Here is a 23,522-nt window from a genome sequence, read left to right on the forward strand (position 1 = left end):
CAGCCCAGAGCCCGACGCGGGGCTCGAACTCACGGACCGCGAGATCGTGACCTGGCTGAAGTCGGCCGCTTAACCGACTGAGCCACCCAGGCGCCCCTTGATTTACAGCAATGTATGCTAAGAAGCTGAAGCATACTACAAACTGTTAATCAAAATGTTGAAGTACGGTAATTACTATAAATATGATTAAGCAGGGAATTTTTCAAATCAGTAGCTCAATTTTTGTATGTAATACAACTATAATTAAGCCCCAATCAACCAAGCCCCAAAGCAATTAACCCATTTAATAAACTGCTTTTTTAAAAAAAATATGAAAGTAGGAAAATTTGCAAGTTGAACTACACAGATGTCATCCCATAAAAGTCAACCTTACTATTTTGTGATAATTTTCCAGAATCAAAGGTCCTTTTATAGCAAAATAGTAAATATATATGTTAATAGATTAAAGTATTCATGATTTTAGAATTGATTTGGATTGATTATAGCAACGATTTAGAGAAAGCATCACTTGCCAATGAAAGGACTTTGCCAATATTTTCTTTTTTCTTTTTTTAAAGGCAAAGGACTATATGAACACTGTCAGATTGTTCGGGCAACAATGCTGCAGAAGGCTCACACGCAGAAGCTGCTATCACAGCGCAAACAACTTAAAATACCAACCCTGTGGCTGCCAAGACTTCGAATGGACAGCGCATCCTCAACTCCCTGATAAGAAGAGAAACAAACAGAGCATAAGTGTGAGGGCGACTGCACGAAGGCAATGAGGAAAAGTATCAGGGGCAAGCTCATCGGTAATTACAAACCAGAGAAGGTCCACGGTGACTGGACCGGTGGGAATACCGGGCCCTTCCGGAATCTTCCTGGGAAAGGAGAAAGCACATGGAGAGTTAATCGCTGCACGGAGGCTTGTCTATCACGGCAACTGAGCAAAGAACAGCCGGTTAAGGTAAGAGCACAGCAGCATCCTTCTCACAGCAGGCAGGTGTGGACAACTCAGCTTCAGCAGCTGGGTTTGGAGCAGGCACATGCTTCGGGCAAAAAGAAAGTAGAAATAATCTTGGAAATGTTTTTATTTTAATAAGCGTATGTATGTCTGACCACTTGTAGAATGTAATCTATATGTGACCATAAGAGCACAGTATACCAAGATAAAAATAAGCAAGTGTACCTAACGAACAAATTGAATTCAGCATTAAAAGTAGACTTTTATCTGTTTTTTTTTTCTCATTGTGAATGTTCATTTATGCAAGGCAGGAAGAAATGTTTAATACAGAGATAGTTTAAGGACCTAAAAAAATCTGGGTCATAATTCTGTGCTCACAGAAAAGAATTTCTTCCTGTTTTCTTGCACCACTCAGAAAAGAGTAACGAAACGTGCGTTGTTAACATGAAAAGCTACTTTTAATTAGAAGAAACTAAATAAATATTTTAGAGTGGGTAAAGTTATGTCAAGAGGCATGCTTTATGAAGACGGTAAAAGCACAGCAAAGCAAAGCAAAACAACAACCATGACCACAGCCTAACAGCTGATTAAATCCAAATGCAATTCTAAACTTCTCCACAGTCAGCTATTAGCACTGGAGCATTAAGCCCTGCCTGCGTCTGTGAAATCAAATGACTAGTCCTAGAATCTAAGCAACTGAAACAGTAAGGAACTTCTGATCTTTCAGAATTTCAAAGTCCAAAGTGTTAAAGTAATCTGCATTGACTAAGAATCTACACACAGCTGTCCAACTGGGTTCAGAGCCGATTAACAGGGTCTTTTCCGAAACGAATCAATACTTCAGCACATGGCACTGCAGCACGATCATTGCACAGAACACACAGATGTTGCTACGTCTGAGCATTCATTTCAAATACAGAGACAGTAACTCAACAGACACACCGCAATGCCGTATTTCGGTCATGAGCTTTCGGTCTCCTTCGAAAAAACCTCCTGGTTGTCATCTGCCTTGTACATTAATGCATGTGACCAAATCTGTCGAGAAGTCTGCTTGTAAGCACCAGTATGATTCAATGGTTCAATATCCAACAGGGTGTTCTGAACTTCCGGGAGTTCACCACTGATTTACATTTTTCTTATATAATAGACACACGCAATCTGCAAGAAGACAAGCAAGTTTCTTCCCTTCCCTTGATTATCAGATTATAAACCCAAAGTTTTGTGGGGCATGTGCATAAACCCAGAAGAGTAGGTACAGTTTATTAAGTGGTAACCAGTTCTGGGCTAGTTAGCTTTAAAGAACCTTGTACTACACAAGCATGCCCCTTCCCAGTCTTCTTTGGGGTACCAGGGCAACATACATAGTTTAATGTTCAATCTTCCCTTTACTCTTTTTTTTTTTTTAATATAATTTATTTATTTTTTAATTTCCATCCAAGTCAGTTAGCATATAGTCCAACAATGATTTCAGGAGTAGATTCCTTAATGCCCATTTAGCGCCCCCCCCGCCCCAACTCCCCAGCAACCTTCTGTTTGTTCTCTATATTTCAGAGTCTCTTATGTTTTGTCCCCCTCCCTGTTTTTATATTACTTCTGCTTCCCTTTCTTTACCCTTTATTTTCATTCCACCTGCCACACAAGAGCACTTTTTTAAAACCTACCTCTAAAAATAGCACAGCCCATGAGAGATGCAGTAAAGACAGATGAATTCATATTTATTTTTAATTATACTACTATAAAAATAATTCTTAATAAAAATACCTTACACAGCCTTTCTTTCTAATCCCATTTGGGAAAAAATGGCCTAAAAAGACCTTAGAAGACTACAGAATAACATGTAAACCCATACAGGCCAGTTAATATAAAGTGAGAGAATATAGTTTATTCCAGTCATAAACTACCCCTTAAGCCAGCCCTGTCCACCAGAACTTTGTGATAAAAATGGAAACGTTCTCTTTGTGCTAATATGCTAGCCACTGGCCACATGTGGCTACTGACCATCTGAAATGCTAGAAGTGCAACTGATGAATGAAGTTTTTATTTTTAATCTAATTACCCACATACGGCTAGTGGTGACTGTACAAATAGTAAGGCAAGCTTAAGCAGATTTTTATTACACCAAAAAAGACACAAAGCACATATTTTCAGAGGCTGCCATGTAGCACTACTGTTGTATAAAAAGGCAGGCATTTAGGTTGTTGTAAATTATTGACTTTGAATACTTCTGCACAGTGGCAAATATGAAAGAGAAGGAAACCCTTATATGAAAGACCCTAGCACCAACCCTAGAATCACTTTTAAGTGCTAGAACGGTCCTGAGAGATTATATAGTCTGATCCCTTCGTTTTAAAGTAAAGGAGGGGCGCCTGGGTGGCGCAGTCGGTTAAGCGTCCGACTTCAGCCAGGTCACGATCTCGCGGTCCGTGAGTTCGAGCCCCGCGTCAGGCTCTGGGCTGATGGCTCGGAGCCTGGAGCCTGTTTCCAATTCTGTGTCTCCCTCTCTCTCTGCCCCTCCCCCGTTCATGCTCTGTCTCTCTCTGTCCCAAAAATAAATAAAGTAAAGGAAATCACAACTCAAAAAGATTAAGTAGGAATCTACAAAGACAGAAAGCTGGGACTGGCATTCGGATATTCTGACTCAGTAGAACACTGAACTGTAAAGAGACCATCCTTTCCTGGCTAAATTCACACTGATCATATAATAAGAGCATAAAGAAAATGGCCAGGTAGTCTGGCTTTTACTGAGAGATTTCTCCTTCTCTGGAAGAACAACCAGCTTCACTTCTCCCATATTTCTAGAATAGTATCTTAAATTGTCAATTGGCTTTTCCTGAATTAATAGCACCAGGGGCCAAGAGAAAAAAAAATTCGGCGCCCTGTGTTTCTATGTACCAACTACAGGGCTGACTATCCTTCTCCTCCACCATCTGGGAAACAATCCATTTTCATTGTCCTGGAAGTCCTTAGCAGCATAAAGGATCCAAGGTGGCAAAAGTAGGGCAATGCCTGCAAAGATGCATGTATATTTGTTCCAGGCTTTCTGGAAAATCGTTTTGATACATTTAAATTAGATTAGTGGCAATGAAATGTAGCCTGCTTTTCAAAGTTCACCTGATGAGGGGGTGAAGTGATTTTATTAAGGAAGAAGACCACAGCCCCGTGAGGAGACCTGGCCGTGTTCTCTGTCAACAAGTAGTACCTAAGTCAAGGCTGGAGCCGCTCCCTCAGTTTCAAATTAGGACACCTCAGAAATGGCACGTTCTCTTCCAGGTCACCAACACGCTCCTGATGGGGACGCCCGGTTTACAAACGGAAACCCTGGCCACGCGCTAGGACTGTCTGGAGGCCCACAAAGACCGAGGCCCTTTCGGCTCGGTCCGGTCACCTCCCGACCCACTGGCACACGTGGTGCTCTCCCCAACCCTTGAATTCCGGCTCCGCCAGGGGCTGAGCAAGTTGCTGACCTCACCAATCCTTCGTCGCCCGACCCAGAAAATGGAGATGGTGGCCCCGCTCGCATCGTGCGAAATGCTGACGTGTGTGAAAGCACTCGCACAGCGCTGGCACACGGAGGCGTGCTCAGAGTTAGCTCCTTCCTGAGCCCCGTGCCCTCGCTTTCCCTGTTCACTTCCCAACATCCGCGCGCGCGCGCGCGCACGCCCGCGCGCACACACAGTGTTAAACTTAGGAGAAATTTCTAACACGGGAGGATTCTTCCTTCTGATAGCAGACAATCCTACTTTTTGTATATGTTTGGTTTATTATACATTTATTATTCTTTATAGTTTATATTGTGACTATTACATGCCAACTTCTATAGGTGCACAGACAGAAAGCAGTCAGAGAGACAGAGCTCAGGTGAGAAGTGAAAGGAAAAATTAGTTTGAAAAGAGTAAAAGCAAGTGTCCGAAGGGGTTAAGTGATCACTGTTCCCCTCTGAAACTAAACCCCATGTCCTCTGCGAGTCCCAGCTATCATTCAGGACTTGAGTTAGTCACCATTTACATTCTAAGCCTCCAAACCCAAAAACATTCCCCCTTCTGCGACAATCTAGTGCATTCACTGCCTGAACTGCACACATTTCACAGAGATTAAAAAAAAAAAAAATGTTTATCTTCACGGCCTTTGAATATAAGAATCAAATATCAGACTTTTAATATACGCTTTTCTTCTTTCATGTGTTTGTCGGTCTGCCCTAATAAAATCAGACAATTTAATTTTAGAATTAGAATATGTAATTTTAAAAAATTAAGCTAATATTTCCATGGAAAATTTGCAAGCAAAAGTGATGTCCTTGAGTCACACAAAATGTTCCTAATGCATTATCAGTAAGATAACCCAGTTTCATGCAGAAGACACTTTAAATAAAACCAATTAGGCTAGCTTTAGTAACAAGGGCAGATTCCATTCCAAAGTAACAAACACATACATGAGAACTCACTTAATTTTAAGCAACCAAACATCATCTTTCTCTCCTTTCTAAAATATCATGAGAAGTGTGATAAAGTTTCAAATCTGTAGATCAATACAGTCATAAATATTTTAATTCCAGATGTACTTCAAAATACCGCTACAGAAGGAATTTGCTTATAAAAATGTCTTGTTTAACAGCAATTAGTGGTTCCTAACCCTTTAGGGGTCAAAGATTCCCTTGAGAATCTGGTGATCGTTAACACCTGTGGACATTTCATTAAAAATATCCATGTATTCAACACTCTGCAGATTTTCAGGCTTCCTGCTCCTCTCCCAAGCCTGTTCACGTCCTGGGTTAAGAAGCTCTGCAGGAGGAGACATCTGGGGAAGTTACAACACTGAAAAAAGCTCAAATTTAGGAATGCTTCCTAAGTACAAATATTCTACTGGTTCGCAATTTGCTGCTGTAACTAAAACATTGGGAACGGTGGTAGAGAAGACTCCAAAAGGAGCTGAGAGAACTGAAAACATAAGAGTAATTTCCACAGAAAATTCAAGAATGACTTGGGCCACCATCTCTCAATGAGGACATTTCTGCCTAGTGTTTTTTAAAAAAAAGAGAAAGAAAGGGGGAGAGGGAAGGAGATAGCGGGGAGAGGAGGGGGGAAGGAGAGAAGTAAAGAAGGAAGGACGAATTTGAGGGAGGCAAGAACAAACACAGAGGAAGAAAACACATCCATTTACTTAGTCTTCCTTGGTCAAGAGCACTCATGACACAAGTGTGAGGCTAGACTACGAGAGAAAATAGGTGGACTCTAAGTACACGTTTGGTCCACTACAGCCAGAAGAGACTCTCTCTGACCTTTAGGTTCAAACATGCCAAACACTCCTACTTGGCAAACGATTAGTCAATGTTTTACTTCAAGATTGTGTTATTTCAGCAACCGATCACAACATGCGGACAGGCAATCCTGGCCTACCAGCCACTTGTGAATCTGTCCCCATTTCCGGTCAAAGGAATAATGACAGTGCTACAAATACAAAAGTTTCATAAACTGAAGTTTCCAACATACTGCATGCTCTCAAAAGTCTTCAATCAATCATATACATCTTCCCTGAGGGGCAGTGATCATTAGCTCGACATAAGCTACACGTTCAAAATACAGAAAATCACGAAGTTAACCGTGTTCAATAAGGAAGAGATATACGGCCCTCTGTAGTTCAGAGGAAATGGAACTTATGCTTAGTAACCATCTCCCTATAATTTCCTATAATGTACTGCAACATTTTCATCTTAAGCCAAGACCTGCATTCAATATTTGAAAGTATATATGAAGTTAAAAGCAGCATATGTATCAACTGTTTTTGAGTTTGTGAATAAAGTCTACACAGTCCTCTGTAAACCATTAGCGGAAGATCCACCATCAATATCAAAATAAAGTGTTGAATACTACTCTGCAGGTGTTTTCTCCTTTATACCAATATGGCATCCAAAGTATTTTTTATGTGAATTTTCAGAGCCAGTCAATCTCAGAATGGAAGGACTAAAAAAAAAAAAAAAAAAAAAGAATATTTGTTTCATTTTAAAGAAGCCCAATTTCTATGAATTTTTTTTTTTTGTTTTCTTTCTGATAAAGGTATATTCAAATTTATGAACTATAGAAAAGCATTAAGAAGAAAACAAAACCAATCAATTCCACCAATGACAAACCAAAGTATTGATAGTAATCATTTCTTTCTAGTAGTTTTTGACCCTATATATGGATACTAGTTTTTGTAACACACGATGGAAGTCCTACCAGTCAGTCTTACAGCTGGGTTTGTTTTTGTTTTTTTTTTAATTTGCTTACATGAATACCTTCCTCCATTATTAAATATGCTTAACAACTACAAGGTTGAATGACTTCACAGTGTTTTACTATGTAGATATCATTATACAATTAACCAAAACTCTAGGACAATTAGGACTATAGTAAATAACTTTGTCTCCTCTAAGCTGATTCTCCCTGATATAAGTAAAGCACTTTTCATACCGTAACAACTTATTACAATGTACATAGCAAGAGCTGTATAGGTGTCTGCTGTTATTATTTAAAGGAAGATTGCATTTAATTTGCTGACACAGAATGGCTTGTTAAAATACACACATCAGGTCAAACTATTCCCAGTGTTTCAACATGAGTCAGATATACTCCATCAGAAGGAAACTAGCCAATAAATAAATAAATAAATAACTCTGGAAAGAAAGAAAGAAAGAAAGAAAGAAAGAAAGAAAGAAAGAAAGAAAGAAAGAAAGAAAAGGAAAGAAAGAGAAAAAGAAGAAGGAAAGAAGGAAATAAAGAAAGAAAGGAAGAAAGAAAGAAAGAAAAGGGAGGGGAGGAGAGGGGGAGGGAGGAAGGAGGAAGGAAGGGAGGAAAGGAAGGAAGGAAGGAAGGAAGGAAGGAAGGAAGGAAGGAAAGGAAAGGAAACCAGCCAAGTATTGATTTCTTTGACACTGGCATGAAATGAGGAAACGAGGATCACCCCCAAATTACCTCTTTCTGTTGTCGCTCCAGTTCTCTCATGCGTATGTCTCTCGCTTCTGCCCGAGCAGCCCGTTTGGCTGCCAGCCTTGCCTCTGCCTGAAAAGTAATAGAAAGATTCAGCTTCATTTACAAACAACACTGACCTCCAGCAGCTTTGAGGTTAAGGGGCAGATGGGACATGACCATTCAAAGGGGGTGCGGGGGGAAGAGATACCCTCTCTATCAGCTGCCTCACTCCGCTCCCGTGCACTCGTGTCTCTGTTCTGCCCCCTAGTCTCTCCTGCGATCTGGGCCTTTCCTTTTAAGTGCTCGCTTTGATTCAAACATTTCACACAACTCATTAAACGTCTTCTTACGTCTCTGCAAACTTGCTTTTTCCAGAATTTCTTTCCCTATCAATTCACTCCTACAAATTAGAAGCTTCAGAAGCAGTCTCTATTTCATCTTGGGCATTGCCAATATCCAGTCTCCAAGCACTGCCAATCCTCTACCGCTGGGTTTCTCGCACCCCAACTCAGCCTTCCTTATGCTGTTTCTGACCGACTGGGGAGCTCTTCACATCTCCCTCCCTTTAAACTCGTATGTGAGTCACATGCCATCGAATTCACCACCTACAACTCTACAATTTGGTGGTTTTCAGCAGTACAGTCACAAGGTTGCACGATGATCACCACTACTGTCTGATTCCAGGATATTTTCCTCACCCCAAAAATGCCCGTTACAGGCACCCCTCCATCCTCCTCCTCCCAGCTCCTAGAAACCACCAACCCTACTTTCTGTCTCTGTGGATTTGCCTATTTTGGAAATTTCCTATCGGGGACATCATACAATAGGAACTCATCTCTTGCTCGAACACTGCAACCGCAATGCCTTCAAATCCATCTACCTGCCTCCAGAAGCTACCCTATAATTCATCTTCTACGTGGTGACGGGACTGTCAATCTGCCTTTCAAAACACATTTCTGATCATGTCATTAAGCTGTATAAAATCCACCACTGGCTCCCCCTCCCTTATGGCTAAAACAAAATTCCACAGATTAGCACAAAGATGGGGAGGGGAAGGGAGGGGAGGGGGGGGGGCCCAGCACAGATATAATTCCTCTCAGTCAGATCTCCCCCTTATGTCCCAGGACTTGTCCCACGTGCACTAGCTGCAGGCCTCCTTGCTCCATCCCAGACTCCAGTGTGTCCCATTAAGCCTCTCTTCACACACTGTCTGCCTGGCGAGAGGGATCCCCTCTCCTCTTCGGCTAAAATGTGACCCGTTATGAAGCTTTTCCCCATTCCATCTACATACAAACGTCTCTACTGTGGCTCTACGACACTGTATTAAAATTACACACTTCTGTCACTCCCACAACTTCCACGTCTCAATCAACGTCTGCTAAATAAACAGAAGAATGTCAGGCCATGGACCAAAGCACCAAGGAAATGACACAGGGAAACAGCGTGACCTACCACATGAAACGTAAAAATCTTCTCAATGATGTCTATCTGGCAGTGGTTTCCCCTGTTCTTGGCCACATCCTACCTAACTCTGATTCAGATCACCCCCTGATAACTACAGCAGTTTCTTCTTCCATGCCAGTCTCATACTAAGACTCTCTAACCCTAACCCTAACTAAGATGTGACATCTCTGCCCCAAAGTCTTCAGTCCAGCTGAGGGACGCAGAAACACAACGCTCCAGGAAGGAGTGCAGGAAGAACAATTAGTTTTGCCCAGCACGGTCGCAGCAGGCTTCTAAGAAGAGGAGACAGCTGAACAGCTAACACTTATTCAACCACCTCAATTCTGGCACTTTCCCAGTCTGATTAACTGGCCTTTTGGTAACAAAAACCCTAAACTGCAATCTGCCAACCTCAAGCTTTAAACAATGACATGGCCAGGGCAATTAATCTTCTCACATGAATTTTTCATTGGCCTCTTATCTATAAAAAAGCTATTCCTGCCTTCCTTACCCTTTTGACTAGATAGACACCACTTTCTTACTAGAGTTTGTATTTTATAGAAAAACACTTCAAGGCTAAGTTATGCTTCAGCAGATCGCAAATACATTTTTAAATTACAAAGTATCACTTTTCTAGGGAAAATTTTCAAACCTCTTTTTTTTTTTTTTTATTTAAGAAAAGCCAGAGCAATGTGTTGGGATTGTCATTTCCACATTATTAGCTTTGTATTTGTGGCCTTCCTTAGAAATTTCTCCATAATGCCCATCTCATCCAAGATCTATGGCCCATTCTGTACAATCTATACTAAAATGGCTCACTATCTTTCTTTCACCAAATCTAAATTACAGATAATTGAAATCTACTCCCTAATAAGGATTTCTTTTGCAATGAAAGGGCAGGGAACCTGGCTGCAGTGTAACAGAAAGAACACGGGCTTCACAGCCACAAAAATGCCCTTCCCTGTTCCTTATCCTCTGTCCAAACTCAGATATGCCTCCCTTGGAGAGGGTACTGAAGAAGGTCACTAAACAGCAAGCTTAAAAAAAGTCAACAGGATTTAAAATGACTTTATCTTAGTATTTTTCTACACATTGCTAACAGATGCCTGAGGCAGTTCCTGATAGCAGGAACAGCAAGCAGCTACAGGAGATTCCAACCCAGCAGACAAAGCCTGCACTGCATACGTGTACCGATCCAATGGAATAGACAAATTACAGGCACACACAGGACACTTCTAGGTAGTAACACTAGCATTTTCTCCTCTGAATACTGCACGAAAGTTAGTACAGATTCGTCTTAACACACACTCAGAGAAGGAAAATAAATGGGACATAACAATAAAGGATCACAAAAAATTAAGTTTAAAACAAAGTTGGTAAAAAAAAAAAAAAAAAAAAGTTAAACATGGAATGACCATTTGATCCGATCATTCCGTACCTGGGTACATACACAAAAGAACTGAAATCAAAGAGTCCAACAGAGATCTATATGCCAATGTTCAAATCAGCCTTATCCATAACAGCCAAAAAGTAGAAACAACCCAATGCCCATCAATGGATGAATAAACGAAATGTGTTATATCCATACAGGAGAATATGATTCAGCTTTTAAAAGGAAGAACATTTTGACATATGCGTTAAAACATAGATGAATCTTGAAAACGTTATGTTAAGTGAAATAAGCCAGATACAGAAGTACAAATGTTGTGTGATTCTAATTATTTGAAGTACCTAGAATAAAACTGAACAGTGGGGATAGAAAGTTGAACAGTGGTTCTAAGGGGCTGGAGGGAAGGGAGAAATGGGGAGTTTTTACTTAATGGGTACAGGGTTTCAGTATAAGACGATGAAAAAGTTCTGAAGATGGATAATAGCGATGGTCAGACAACAACGTAAATGTACTCAATGACACTGAACTATATACTTAATGATTAAAATGGTAAATTATGTTACATATATTTTACCAAAAAAAAGTGAAAGTTAGCATAAGACATGAAATCAGAATTATTCAGGAGCCTAAATCATTTAAGTGTTGCAGGGTCTTTAAGCTGATATGACTCAAACTTTTTTTTTTTTGAGAGAGAGAGAGAGAGAGAGAGAGATAGAAAGAGAGAGCACATTCAGGGAAGGGGCAGAAGGAGGGGGAGGGGGAGAGGGAGAGGGAGAAAGAGAGAGAGAGAGAGAGAGAGAGAGAAAGAGAGAGAGAAAGAGAGAGAGAGAGAGAGAGAGAGAGAGAGAGAGAGAGAATCCTAAACAGGCATATGGTCGAATGCAGGGCTTGATCCCACAGCCCTGGGATAATGACCTGAGCTGAAATTAAGAGTCAGACACTCAACCAACGAGCCACCCGGGAGTGCCATGATTCAAACTTTTAAAATAAACAAGAAAATTTAGGAACTGGAAATATGGGTTCACAAGTTACCTGTGAAATCAAGCAGGTCAATGGACTAGGTTTCTAAAAATTTTTCTGATCGTTCTGCTTTCAAATATTAGACACAGTAAGGCTGATTAAAGGAAATATGCAATCACATAAGTATAGAAATTTATTCTTCTTAGGACAATGAAAATTATAGTACAAAAAGTAAAGCTATATTTGGATAGATTTAAATCCCTTTCCTACTAAATTCTTGGGGCAAATGGAAAAAGAAAATGACAGCAGGAAAAATCATGGGACTCAATCACCCCTGGAACAAAACTGCTTTAGGCTGTGTTAATTTAGAAACATTCCAAATGTGTTAAGACATTCACTGTACTACTCAACGTAATAATTAGAATCGTACAGTGACCGCTAAGAAAGAACTTGTAGGAAAAGCTGAGAACTAACCACTATGGTTTGAGTACTTTCTACATTAAAGACTCTCCCTTTACCATCAAGATTTTGTGGGGCGCCTGGGTGGCTCAGTCGGTTAAGCGTCCGACTTCAGCTCAGGTCACGATCTCACGGTCCGTGAGTTCGAGCCCCGCGTCGGCCTCTGGGCTGATGGCTCGGAGCCTGGAGCCTGCTTCCGATTCTGTGTCTCCCTCTCTCTCTGCCCCTCCTTCGTTCATGCTCTGTCTCTCTCTGTCTCAAAAATAAATAAACGTTAAAAAAAAAAAATTAAAAAAAAAAAAAAGATTTTGTATTATCCTCCTTTGGAATTTAAGAAAGTAAAAATATTGTGTGGGTTTGCAAGCCAGGATGGTGGCATCGTAGGAGGACCCTATGCTTATCTTCACCCTAGAACACAACTTGATACTATCAAATCATTCTGAATACCCATAAAATCGACCTGAGGACTAACATAACAACTGCACAACTAGAGGGACAGAAGAGGCCACATCAAGGAAGGTGGAAATTTAGATTAAAACTTGGAAGGAGAAGGAGAAGAAGAGGAGGAGGAGGAGGAGGAGGAGGAGGAGAAGGAGAAGGAGAAGGAGAAGGAGAAAGAAAGAAAGAAAGAAAGAAAGAAAGAAAGAAAGAAAGAAAGAAAGAAAGAAAGAAAAAGAAAGAAAGAAAGAAAAGAAAGAGAAAGAAAGAAAGAAAGAAAGAAAGAAAGAAAGAAAGAAAGAAAGAAAGAAAGAAAGAAAGAAAAAGAAAGAAAGAAGGAAAGAAAGAAAGAAAGAGAAAGAAAGAAAAGATGAGATTCAATAAAAAGATACATAACTCCATTTTAAAATGGGCAAACTCAGTCGGTTAAGTGTCCAACTTCGGCTCAGGTCATGATCTCACGGTTGGTGGGTTCGAGCCCTGCGTCGGGCTGTGTGCTGACAGCTCGGAGCCTGAAGCCTGCTTCGGATTCTGTGTCTCCTTCTCTCTCTGTCCCTCCCCAACTTGTACTCTATGTCTCTCAGAAAATAAATAAATGTAAAAAAAAAAAAAAAAAAAAAAAAAAAAAGTTTAAATAAATAAAATGGGCAAAGGATTTGACTAGGTATGTCTGTAAAGAAGATACACAAATGGCCAATAAGCACATGAAGAGATACTCAACATCATTAGCCATTAGGGAAATGCAAATCAAAACCACACTGAGATATTTCACACCCACTAGGACGTGTAAAATTAAAAATAAGTAAGTAACTAGTGTTGGCAAAGATGCGGAGAAATCAGCACCCTTAAACGCTGGAAAGGTAAACGGCGCAGCCACTATTCAAAACAGTTTAGCAATTCCTCAAAACATCAACCATCTTCCACAGAGGCCTCATCTTCCCCCAGTGAAGAGGCTCTGTTCCCCTATCTTCCAATTCTAGAAATGGAACCTTTGCCACGCTTGTTCAAGACCAAAGGTCTCAGGGCCTCCCACTTCCTAACCAAATCTTCCTTTATAATATCCCTTGGTTCCCACCTTTGCTTTCCATTCCAAAAGACTCCCCCTCTCCCAAGCAGGCTCTTACCACTTTCAGCCAGAATACTTCATTTCCTAATTCTAACTTCACTTTCTCCATCCCCACTCTCCTCCCATCCTTGCTATTCCCATACTACACACTGTTCAAATAATCTGTCTGCAACACCAAGGAACAAGTGAGATAAAACATCCCCACGTAAAATATGAGTAGCCATAATATATTTTGTGGTATCCAATGCTCAAAATTATCCTTACGCCAATTTGGATTCTGTTACTCCTTTGGTAAAACAAACGCAGGAGAACAGGCTAAAATAAAACTACTGTGGCTCCCAGTGGCTCAACTGAAACCAATCCTATCATAAATCTTCCATCCGTCCAGTGGGTTGACAAGTAAGGCAGGATCCATCCGATTCACTGCATAGTGCTCACTGTTTCCTTGGAATACAATTCCAAGTCAAATTTCATTTGGGACTATTTGGAGGGGGAGGGAGGGAGTTATGTTTACTTACAAAAATAGCTTGAATCCATCATCCTAAGATTCAAAGGCAAGAAAATTAATTATAAGCTATATAACTTAATATAAATATAAACATACCCCTCCCGAGACACACACACACACACACACACACCCTCTCCATACTATGATGTGAACCCCATCTTCCCCAGGGATCTTGCCTCAACCAGGTGATCTCTCTTCTCTGTCTTCACTCTTATTGGCTTGTTCTTCCCATTAGGTAGGTTCAAACTCCCTCCCATCCTTCAAAAACAAATAATGAGCAAACAATCCCATCCTGGTTCGATTCTGCCTTATCTTGTCTTTACAGCCGACTTTTCTCACACCTCCTCCTTGTTTCTCACTCTCTCCACATGACTGCATTCTGGCTTCTGCCCCCATCATTTTCCTGCGACTGCCCCTGCAAGTCAGTCACTAATGACCTCTAACTACCAAGCCCAATAGGATTTTTCTATTCTTCCCTCGCTTGTCAGTTCTGCACTTCCAACATCCCTCACCACTCAATTCCTTCTTAAAACTCTCAGCTCGTGGCTTTCTGCAATACTAATCTCCCAGTTTTCCTCATGACTCTCTGATCTCTCCTCCTCAGAACTTACCATGAGCTCATTCTTCTCTACTAGCTCCTTGAATTTTAATGCAACCAAAGCTTCCAGGCTTAACTCCCTCTTTTTACTCTAGGCTCCAAGGTGACACTGATGACCCGTAAGTCTTCTGTCCACCTCAGACTTTTCTCCCACTGTCCTGATCCAACTGGCGATGAACTACTTGGGCTGTCCCACTGGAACCTGAGACAACATATTACAAACTGAATCTATAGCCCTTCCTTTCAGCTTGCTCTTCCTCTTTCTGTTCCAGTCACCCAAAACCTGAGGTGAAGAATCAACATAATGCCCCTCTTTCTTTTTTTACGCCCCCCCCCCACACATACATTAGGTCATTCAACCTCAACTAGGTAGCTCCCATCAAGATTCTCTCTCTTTACTATTCCTTCCATCCAAACTGTCCTCCCCATTCCCACTATCACTGCCTTAACTCAGGCTCTTGGCATCTCCAGCGAAGATGACTCCAGCAGCTCCCCGGCTAGATTTCTGCCTCCTACCATTCTCCACATGGTAGCTAAACCCGTTATGCTACAAATCAAATCTGAAAAGGGTTTTACCCTTCAGTGGCTCCTCCACAGCTTGCAAAACCAAACTTAAACTCCGCAGCACACAAATCCCTTCACGATTGGTCCCTACGGTCTCTCTAGCATCGTCTCCTCCCATTCCCCAACCTCTCCCCAGCCATACTGAGTTATCACCCTGGCAGCTTCCCATATGGTTCTCCTTGTTTCACACCCGCATGCCTGTAGAGCACTTAGAAAACAATACAGAAAAACCCGTAAAACAATACTGTTCACGGGGCTATGTATTAGAACTTTTAGAACATAGACAGGAAGGGTATCTTATGATTTTATTACAGTAGTTCCCTGTTGGGTGAGAGGGGTAGGGGAAGATAGGCCTAGGGAGTGAAACAAAGGACCCTAGACTTGGTTTATAATGTCTTCTTTCTCCCTTCTTTCTCATCTTTTTTTAATCTGAAACAATTATCACCAAACATTATACTATTATCAAAACCTTCCTGCATTTAATATTTTCAAAGAGTAGTGCATGAAAACACACACTTCAATGTCTTAAAAAAAAAAAAGAGAGAAACCTCTAGCTTTAAAACTTTTGTCCTACTGTGCTCATGTAACACTTTTCAAGGGAGGCAAATTAAAACTTTGCAATTTGGCAGAAATGCACTTAACCAAGCCAAGTGTGGAGTTGCCAGCCTGCATGTATATCCATTAGATAAAACCCATGTAACTGGCATAAGAAGAAAAGACAAAATACAATCTGGATCTTTACAGACTATGCTTTAATTTCAAGAAACTTGAAATACAAAATTCTAGAAAGTGAAACATTCAAGGAAAATGACTAATTCAGGTAGCTAAGACTCAGAGTTTACTGTGTTTAATTTTGTTTATTTTTCCATGACACTCATGCCAAAAGAACCGTGAAAGACAAATTGAGACATAATATTTATTGTGTTGCTATGGTTTCCAGACTAACAAATAAAAATCATTACTCGATTTCTTAGCAACTTCCCTTTAGTAGAAAATCTCAGGTACCATTTTTTCTTAATTAAATCTTACAACGTAATTATGGTTAACTACTTTTTTATAAAGTTTTTGGTAGTTGAAGACCAACTGGATAAATTTTTCTGAGCACAAACAGCTACATGTATTAGATAAAATCTAGGGATTTTTAAGCCATTTTCTTCTGACGTCGAACGACTATATACTCCTTTTATTGAGACCTTTCGATGGCAAAATATTCTTTTGTAATGAGAGAGGAAATTTAAGATTACAGACTTTACTACTGAAGTCTGAATATAACCTAACAAAGAGATCACTCAGGAGAACTGAAACTTTGGATCTGCAGTGACACATCTAACCAAAGGGAAATTACGAATCACAGTAGAAATACTTTGGGAGAAAAAAAAGGGTGTTGCCAGTAACGTCTTCATATTTAGATTACTGATACTGTGCTGTTTGAACTTTTTTCTCCAAATTCCTGTAAGTCACAGGAATGGTAAAGATTATGACAATGAATGCTATACCGAATATATTTCAATCACACTGACACAAAACTAAATCTTGTTAATTTTGGTTAGAAGAACAAATCAAGAACAGGGAGATACTCAAGAGTGACGCTGGCCACTACAGAGCCAGAACTCTGACTCAGGTCCAGGGGTAAATGGGAAAAAAAATGGAGAGAGTTCTGAACTCAACAGACACTGGTTGCATTCATGTATTAATGCCACTGGAAGGAATTCTAAATGACTAAAAACAACTTAGATTTGCTCTTTCAAAGGATTTGTCTAATAAAAACAGTAAGTACAGGGGGAGAATTTTTTTTTAACTGAGTAGAAATAAAAATATAGTCACTCTCCAAAACTCTGAAAAATTAACTCACATTTCATAACCTTTTATAAATTTTTGAAGACCACTGTTGAGAACACTCGAAAAGTACTTAAAAATTTTTTTTCTAATGTTCATTCATTTTTGAGAGAGACACAGAGTGTGAGTGGGGGAGCAGAGAGAGAGGGAGACACAGAATCTGAAGCAGGCTCCAGGCTCTGAGCTGTCAGCACAGAGCCCAACACGGGGCTTGAACCCACAGGCCGCGAGATCATGACCTGAGCCAAAATTGGGTGCTTAACCAACTGAGCCACCCAGGTGCCCCAAAAATATTTTAAACAAGAGTAACTCTGCTTCCTATGAAGTCAGCTTTTCAGACAAATCTGATTTGCACAGAGCAATGTGAACCAAACACAAAAGGATGATCAAAAAAGTGTCAGAATTAAGACTTGAGACTTGACCTTGAAATCCTTGGAGTGCTTTAGGACTCAACCTGAGGAATGATTACTTTCAACTCTATACTTCCTCCCTGGACAATCTCACCAATACTCACAATTTCAATTACCTTCTACATGCTCATAAGTCTCAATTTTTATCTACAGCCCAGACCTCTCCTTGGAACTCTTGATCCATATCCACAGACTGCCTCTTCATAATCTCCACTTAGATGCCTCCCGGACACCTTAAATACAATACACATAAATCCGTGATCCTCCCTCTCCAAGCCTCCTCCCCACTTGAATGTTCCCTACCACCACCCAGATGCACAATCCAAACCTTTCCCTCTCTGCTACCCAAACACAGCCACTCACCAAGCATCGACTACTTACTTCTCCGTCCCAACCACCTCTCAACATGCCCAGCGTCATACCTCTGGGCCAGGCCCCCACTGCCTCTGAAAGTCTCACGACTCATCTCCCCACATCCACTAATGTCCTTTTTGATATAATCTCCAACCTGCCCTAAAGTCATCCTTTCAAGGCACAGATCTGATCACGTCAGGCCCCTACACAAAACCTTTCAATGGTTTTCCACTGTTCTTAGGACACAGACCCAAATCCTAAATACGGTCTAAAAGAACCTGTCTCAGGGTTCTCAGCCTTGGCCCTACTGACATTTGGGCCAGATAATTCTTTGTTGTGAAGGGTATCCCGTGCACAGCAAGATGTTTAGGGGCAACTCTGGTCTCTAGCCACAAGCTCTAGTAGCACACCCCTCCTCCTGTTATCTCCAAAATACCTCCACACATTGCCAAATGTCCTCTGGGAGACAAAATCACCCTTGGTTGAGAACCACTGGCTTGTATGATCTGGCTCCTGCCTACCTCTCTGACTCCTCTCCTCCTTGCTGCGCATGTTGGCGTTAGTGATCTCACGGAAGGCATAATACTTTCAGGGTGTAGGCGCCCCCATGCAAATTTCAGTCCTACCCTTTCTAGCTATGTGACCTTGAGCAAGTTACTCACTTCTCCACACCTTGCATTCACCACGGATGACATGAGAATAGCAGACCACCTCACAGCGTCGTCATGAGGACTAAATCCCTTTAAAGAACTCAGGACAGTGACTGGTACATAATACAAGCTCAGGAATCAGTAAATATTAGCTGTTGTTATTATTCTTCGAATCCTCCATACTCTTTTAGTCTCAAAAGCTTGTCACACATTCTTCCCTCTGACTGGAAAGCTCTTACCTACATCCAGCAACTCTCTTTCCCCTCAATAATTCCACTCCTTCTTCAGAACTCAGTTGAAAGGGCACTTCCTCAGGGAAGCCTTCCCAAAGCCCCCAAACATGTCAAGCCCCACTGCCACACACTCTTTAATAAAAGCATTTACTTTTTTTTTTTTTTTAATTTTTTTTTTCAACGTTTTTTATTTATTTTTGGGACAGAGAGAGACAGAGCATGAACGGGGGAGGGGCAGAGAGAGAGGGAGACACAGAATCGGAAGCAGGCTCCAGGCTCCGAGCCATCGGCCCAGAGCCCGACGCGGGGCTCGAACTCACGGACCGCGAGATCGTGACCTGGCTGAAGTCGGACGCTCAACCAACTGCGCCACCCAGGCGCCCCTAAAAGCATTTACTTTTTATTCAAAGCACTTAACACAGTTGCAAACAGATTACCGTATTTCCTTGATTCTAAGAATGCCGCTGATCAGCACTGACAATCACAGCTTGCAAGACAAAAAAAGAAATTACCATGTAACATGTAGCTACTAATTTTGAAGAAGAAAAAGGAACTGAAAGTTGAGCTAGTCCATTATGTAGTTTCCCCTGTAGAATCTAAGCCCCATGAGGGCAACGACCGTGTTAGACATGTCTACCCCACATCCCTCATGCCTGACACGGTGCTTGCAGAGAGCAGACGTGCATACTGAATGGATGCCATTCAACATCTGTGCAGTTTTTTTCAACTCTATTCTTAAATGAAAGATGGTATTAACACCCATAAATATTGTGATTATGGTAATTCACAATATTTGCATCTTCAAAAGCTGCTATCCTCGTCAAAGTTTTTCATCCTTAATTTATCCTAAAAATGAGTACGTTACTCAAGTGAAATAGTGAGATAACCACAGGACCATTAGCTCTACCAACCTATTTAGTTAGCATTCCACAAAACAATAACACCAGATGAGGAAGGGTGCCTGGGAGGCTCAGTTGGTTAAGCATCTGACTTTGGCTCAGGTCATGATCTCATGGTGTGTAAGCCCTGCCTGCATCAGGCTCTGTGCTGACAGCATGGAGCCTGCCTGGGATTCTCTCTCTCTGCCCCTCCCCCACTCATAGTCCATTCCCCCCCCCCCCCAATAAATAAATAAATAAATAAATAAATAAACGAACAAACAAACTTTAAAAATAGAAAACAGGGGCACCTGGGTGGCTCAGTTGGTTAAGCATTGGACTTCCACTCAGGTCATGATCTCATAGTCCGTGAGTTCGAGCCCCACATCGGGCTCTGTGCTGACAGCTCAGAGCCTAGAACCTGATTCAGATTCTGTGTCTTCCTCTCTCTCTCTCTCTCTCTCTCTCTCTCTCAAAAAAAAAAAAAAAAGGCAAGCAAAAACATTAAAAAAAAATTTTTAATACAAAACAATAACACTGGACAGTATCTTTTAAACTATAAGCACAATTCTTCCCTTTATATCCTTCCATTCAGGCTGCTAATCCATAATCAAAACCCACAAGCTTCTGATTCTCACACTAGATGCCTGGATGACTATTACTTCTGTAGGCAGCAAAATGCAATCCAACCACTGACCATCAACAGATAAACGGATAAACAGAATGTAATATATCAAACAGTGGAAAATTATTCAGCCATAACAAAGGAGTGAAGTAATTTAAAGGAGGGGGAAGGAATGAAGTTCTGACACATGTTACAACATGGATGAATCTTGAAATCCTTATGCTAAGTGAAAAAAAGGCAAATACAAAAGGATAAATACTATATAATTCTACTTATATGAAATATCCAGAATTAAGCAAACTCCTAGAGACAAAAAATAGATTAAAGGTTACCAGGGGCTGGAAGAAGGGGAATGAGGAGTTCTTACTTAATGGCTACAGAATTAACATCTGGGGTGATGAAAAGGTTTTGGAAATAGACAGTGGTGATGGCTACACAACACTGTAAATGCAATGAATGCCACTGAATTGTAGTCTTAAAATGGTTAAAATGGCAAATTTTGTTATATATATTATAATCACAACTTTTAAAAAATAATGTTGTAAAATACCAAAAACCATTTCAAAACCATACCAAAAACATTTCAAATGGGTGAATTATATCTTAATAAAGCTATTTTTATTTTTTAATTTGTTTTTAACACTTATTTATTTTTGGGACAGAGAGAGACAGAGCATGAAGGGGGGAGGGGCAGAGAGAGAAGGAGACACAGAATCAGAAGCAGGCTCCAGGCTCCGAGCCATCAGCCCAGAGCCCGACGCGGGGCTGGAACTCACGGTCCGTGAGATCGTGACCTGAGCTGAAGTCGGACGCTTAACCGACTGCGCCACCCAGGCGCCCCAATAAAGCTATTTTTAAAAAATGAAATCTGAAAGCTCTAGCAGCCACAAATGTTGAAAAGAAACAAAACCTTCCTTCGTTATCACAAGCAGGTGTATGCTCCAAACACGTCCACGCGTACATCTGCTCAACAAGTCTCTGAACACTCCATTTGCTAGACTCCAACTCCAGCTCCTATAAAATCAATTTCTATGCTCGTCACCGATCTTTTAGATTTAAGAGAACTGTCCATTAAGAGCATGAATCTTTCTGGGTCCTGGATCTCAAGGGAAAGCACAGAATTTTAGAGCTGGACGGACTCTCAGATCATAAGATCCGAAATTAAGCAATGTTCTGATAACTTCCATTTGGAGAGATGTGCATGAAACATGTTTTCTTCGTATTTTCAGCTCCAAAACAAGGAGATTAGTAATATTCCAGGCTTCTTGATACCTTAAAAAGACTGCCTGCTATCCCTTCAAAGGCTTAACTTCTTCTGGGAACACTCGCCGTAACATTCACCAAACTTACTGCAAGCCCAACCCTCATCTTTTTCCTTTGGAGAGCCAGCGGCCTCAGGCTTCCCAATTTGATACGCTCTGTGCTGTTAGGTAATTTTCGCTTAAAGTCCATGCTTCAGTTGCATTTCCCCCCAAACCTCTGGAACAATCAAAGCCAAACAAGCAAGAAAGGAAAGAATCCGCACTGGTCTTCTGACGCCCTAGAGGACTTGCTGGTGACCCCTTCTGACTCAGCTCCTCTGAGTTCTTCTGAGAGCTGTGACAGACCAACCCCCCCCCCCCGCCCCGCCCCCAGCCGCAGAGCAGTCACATGCCTACTACATGGTGGGACTTCTAAATCCATCCACATTCCTGCCTTCCCAGAGCAATCTTCAAACTTCTAAATGAACTTTTTAGAATGTACACAGGTCTTACAAAACAAAGACTTCGACCCCTGTAGATGGGTGGTGATAATGGTTACACAACGACGGGAATGTACTTAAAGCCACAGAATCCTACATTTTAAAAATGGTTAAGACGGCAGGTTTTGTGTGTGTTTTACCACAATGTACTCAGTTCCATATTTAGCGGGCAAACTATCCAGTCTGCAGAATATATTTATGCCTTTTGTTTCTTTTCCTCCTCATTCTCCCCAGTTCCCTGACTTGGGATCAACTGAGGAGCAAAGAAACCTGAGCAAATAGTAAGCAGGAGGAAAAAGAGATTATTTTTCTGTATTTATGGCATTCCCTGTCTACTGCAAAAAGCAATTTGAAGTGAGAAAAGAAAAAGTAAACAGTTAAAATTTAACTATTAAAAAAAAGGATTAAGCTATTTGTCCTCTTTAAAAATGATAAGGGTTATGTTCATTTTTGTTTCTTCCTAACTTCAGGCATGTTGTGTGTGTGTGTGTGTGTGTGTGTGTGTGTGTGTGTGAAAGGAGAAAATAAGGATTAAGGACTATCTGCGAGTGTCAACCAAGCAATGTATGAATGGACAATTAAGAATTGGCTGTGAAAACTGTAAAGGGAAGAAAAATAACCACAAGGAATATATGAAAGAATTGTTAAAACTGCCGAACTTCTAAAGTTTTCAAACCACTACGGCACACATTGGGCACCCATGCAAATAAAAGTCGTCAATTTAGTAAAAACTGTCCCTTTCACATTGAAGGCTAAGCTCAGCTTTTTGACCAGGTTATTGGAGATGCTATATTCATATTGAGAGCTCTGAAAACAGAAACAGAAACTAGAAATACTGGCCTTTTAAACCCTTTTATAGTAATAACTTTTATTATTATACTATAACTTATCCTTTAATAATCGGATTAAATTTGTTATTTCATAGCAAAATAATAATATACAGGGAGGAAAACAACCTGGAAGTATAAAAAACTGACCATCCAAGTGTATTTTGGTTCATGGTCCCCAAACCTGACTGGCCATCAAAATCCTCTGGGAGGAAGTGTGTGTGTAGGTGTTTGCGCATACCCATACGTGCACACACACTTAAACACAGGTTTCTGAGCTCAACCCCCACAGATTCAGATTCGCAAGCACAGGTAAGGCCTGGGAATCTGAACGCTGAAAAATCTCCCTGAGTCTGGCAATCAAAAATGTTTTAGAACACCTATCTTACTACATTTTTTTTTTACAAAAAAAACTCTTTCACCTGTATTCTCACTTTCAATTATGACATTAATAAGCAACAAAATAGCCACTGCAAGCCTAACACTATGCTAAAGGTTTACATGCTTTATTTCCTTTAATCGCCACAACAGCCTTATAATACAGGAAGACAATACTGTTCCCATTTTACAGATGAGGGAACTGAAATCCACAGTAGCTACTTAACAAAATCACTCAACCAAGCAACTAGCAGGGCCAGAATTAAAAGCCACACTC

The 23,522-nt window shown here is 40.8% G+C and overlaps 1 protein-coding gene across 23 annotated transcripts in view; it reads right to left on the reverse strand.

Annotated features, from left to right (window-relative positions):
* LRRFIP2 (LRR binding FLII interacting protein 2) overlaps window positions 1-23,522 on the reverse strand; it is a 106,875-nt gene that overhangs the window by 60,288 nt on the left and 23,065 nt on the right. For 15 of the 23 annotated variants that reach the window (XM_058729358.1, XM_058729359.1, XM_058729357.1 and 12 more), the window contains 4 exons: window positions 7,891-7,977; window positions 6,337-6,387; window positions 804-860; window positions 661-705 (listed from right to left, as the gene is read on the reverse strand). In XM_058729358.1, the coding sequence (XP_058585341.1) occupies window positions 661-705; window positions 804-860; window positions 6,337-6,387; window positions 7,891-7,977 (240 nt within the window). The remainder of the gene's footprint in view (window positions 1-660; window positions 706-803; window positions 861-6,336; window positions 6,388-7,890; window positions 7,978-23,522) is intronic. The other 8 variants (XM_058729374.1, XM_058729378.1, XM_058729377.1 and 5 more) reach the window with 2 other exon arrangements.

Source organism: Neofelis nebulosa, chromosome 5 (assembly GCF_028018385.1).
Source record: "Neofelis nebulosa isolate mNeoNeb1 chromosome 5, mNeoNeb1.pri, whole genome shotgun sequence".
Classification (NCBI taxonomy): Eukaryota; Metazoa; Chordata; class Mammalia; order Carnivora; family Felidae; genus Neofelis; species Neofelis nebulosa.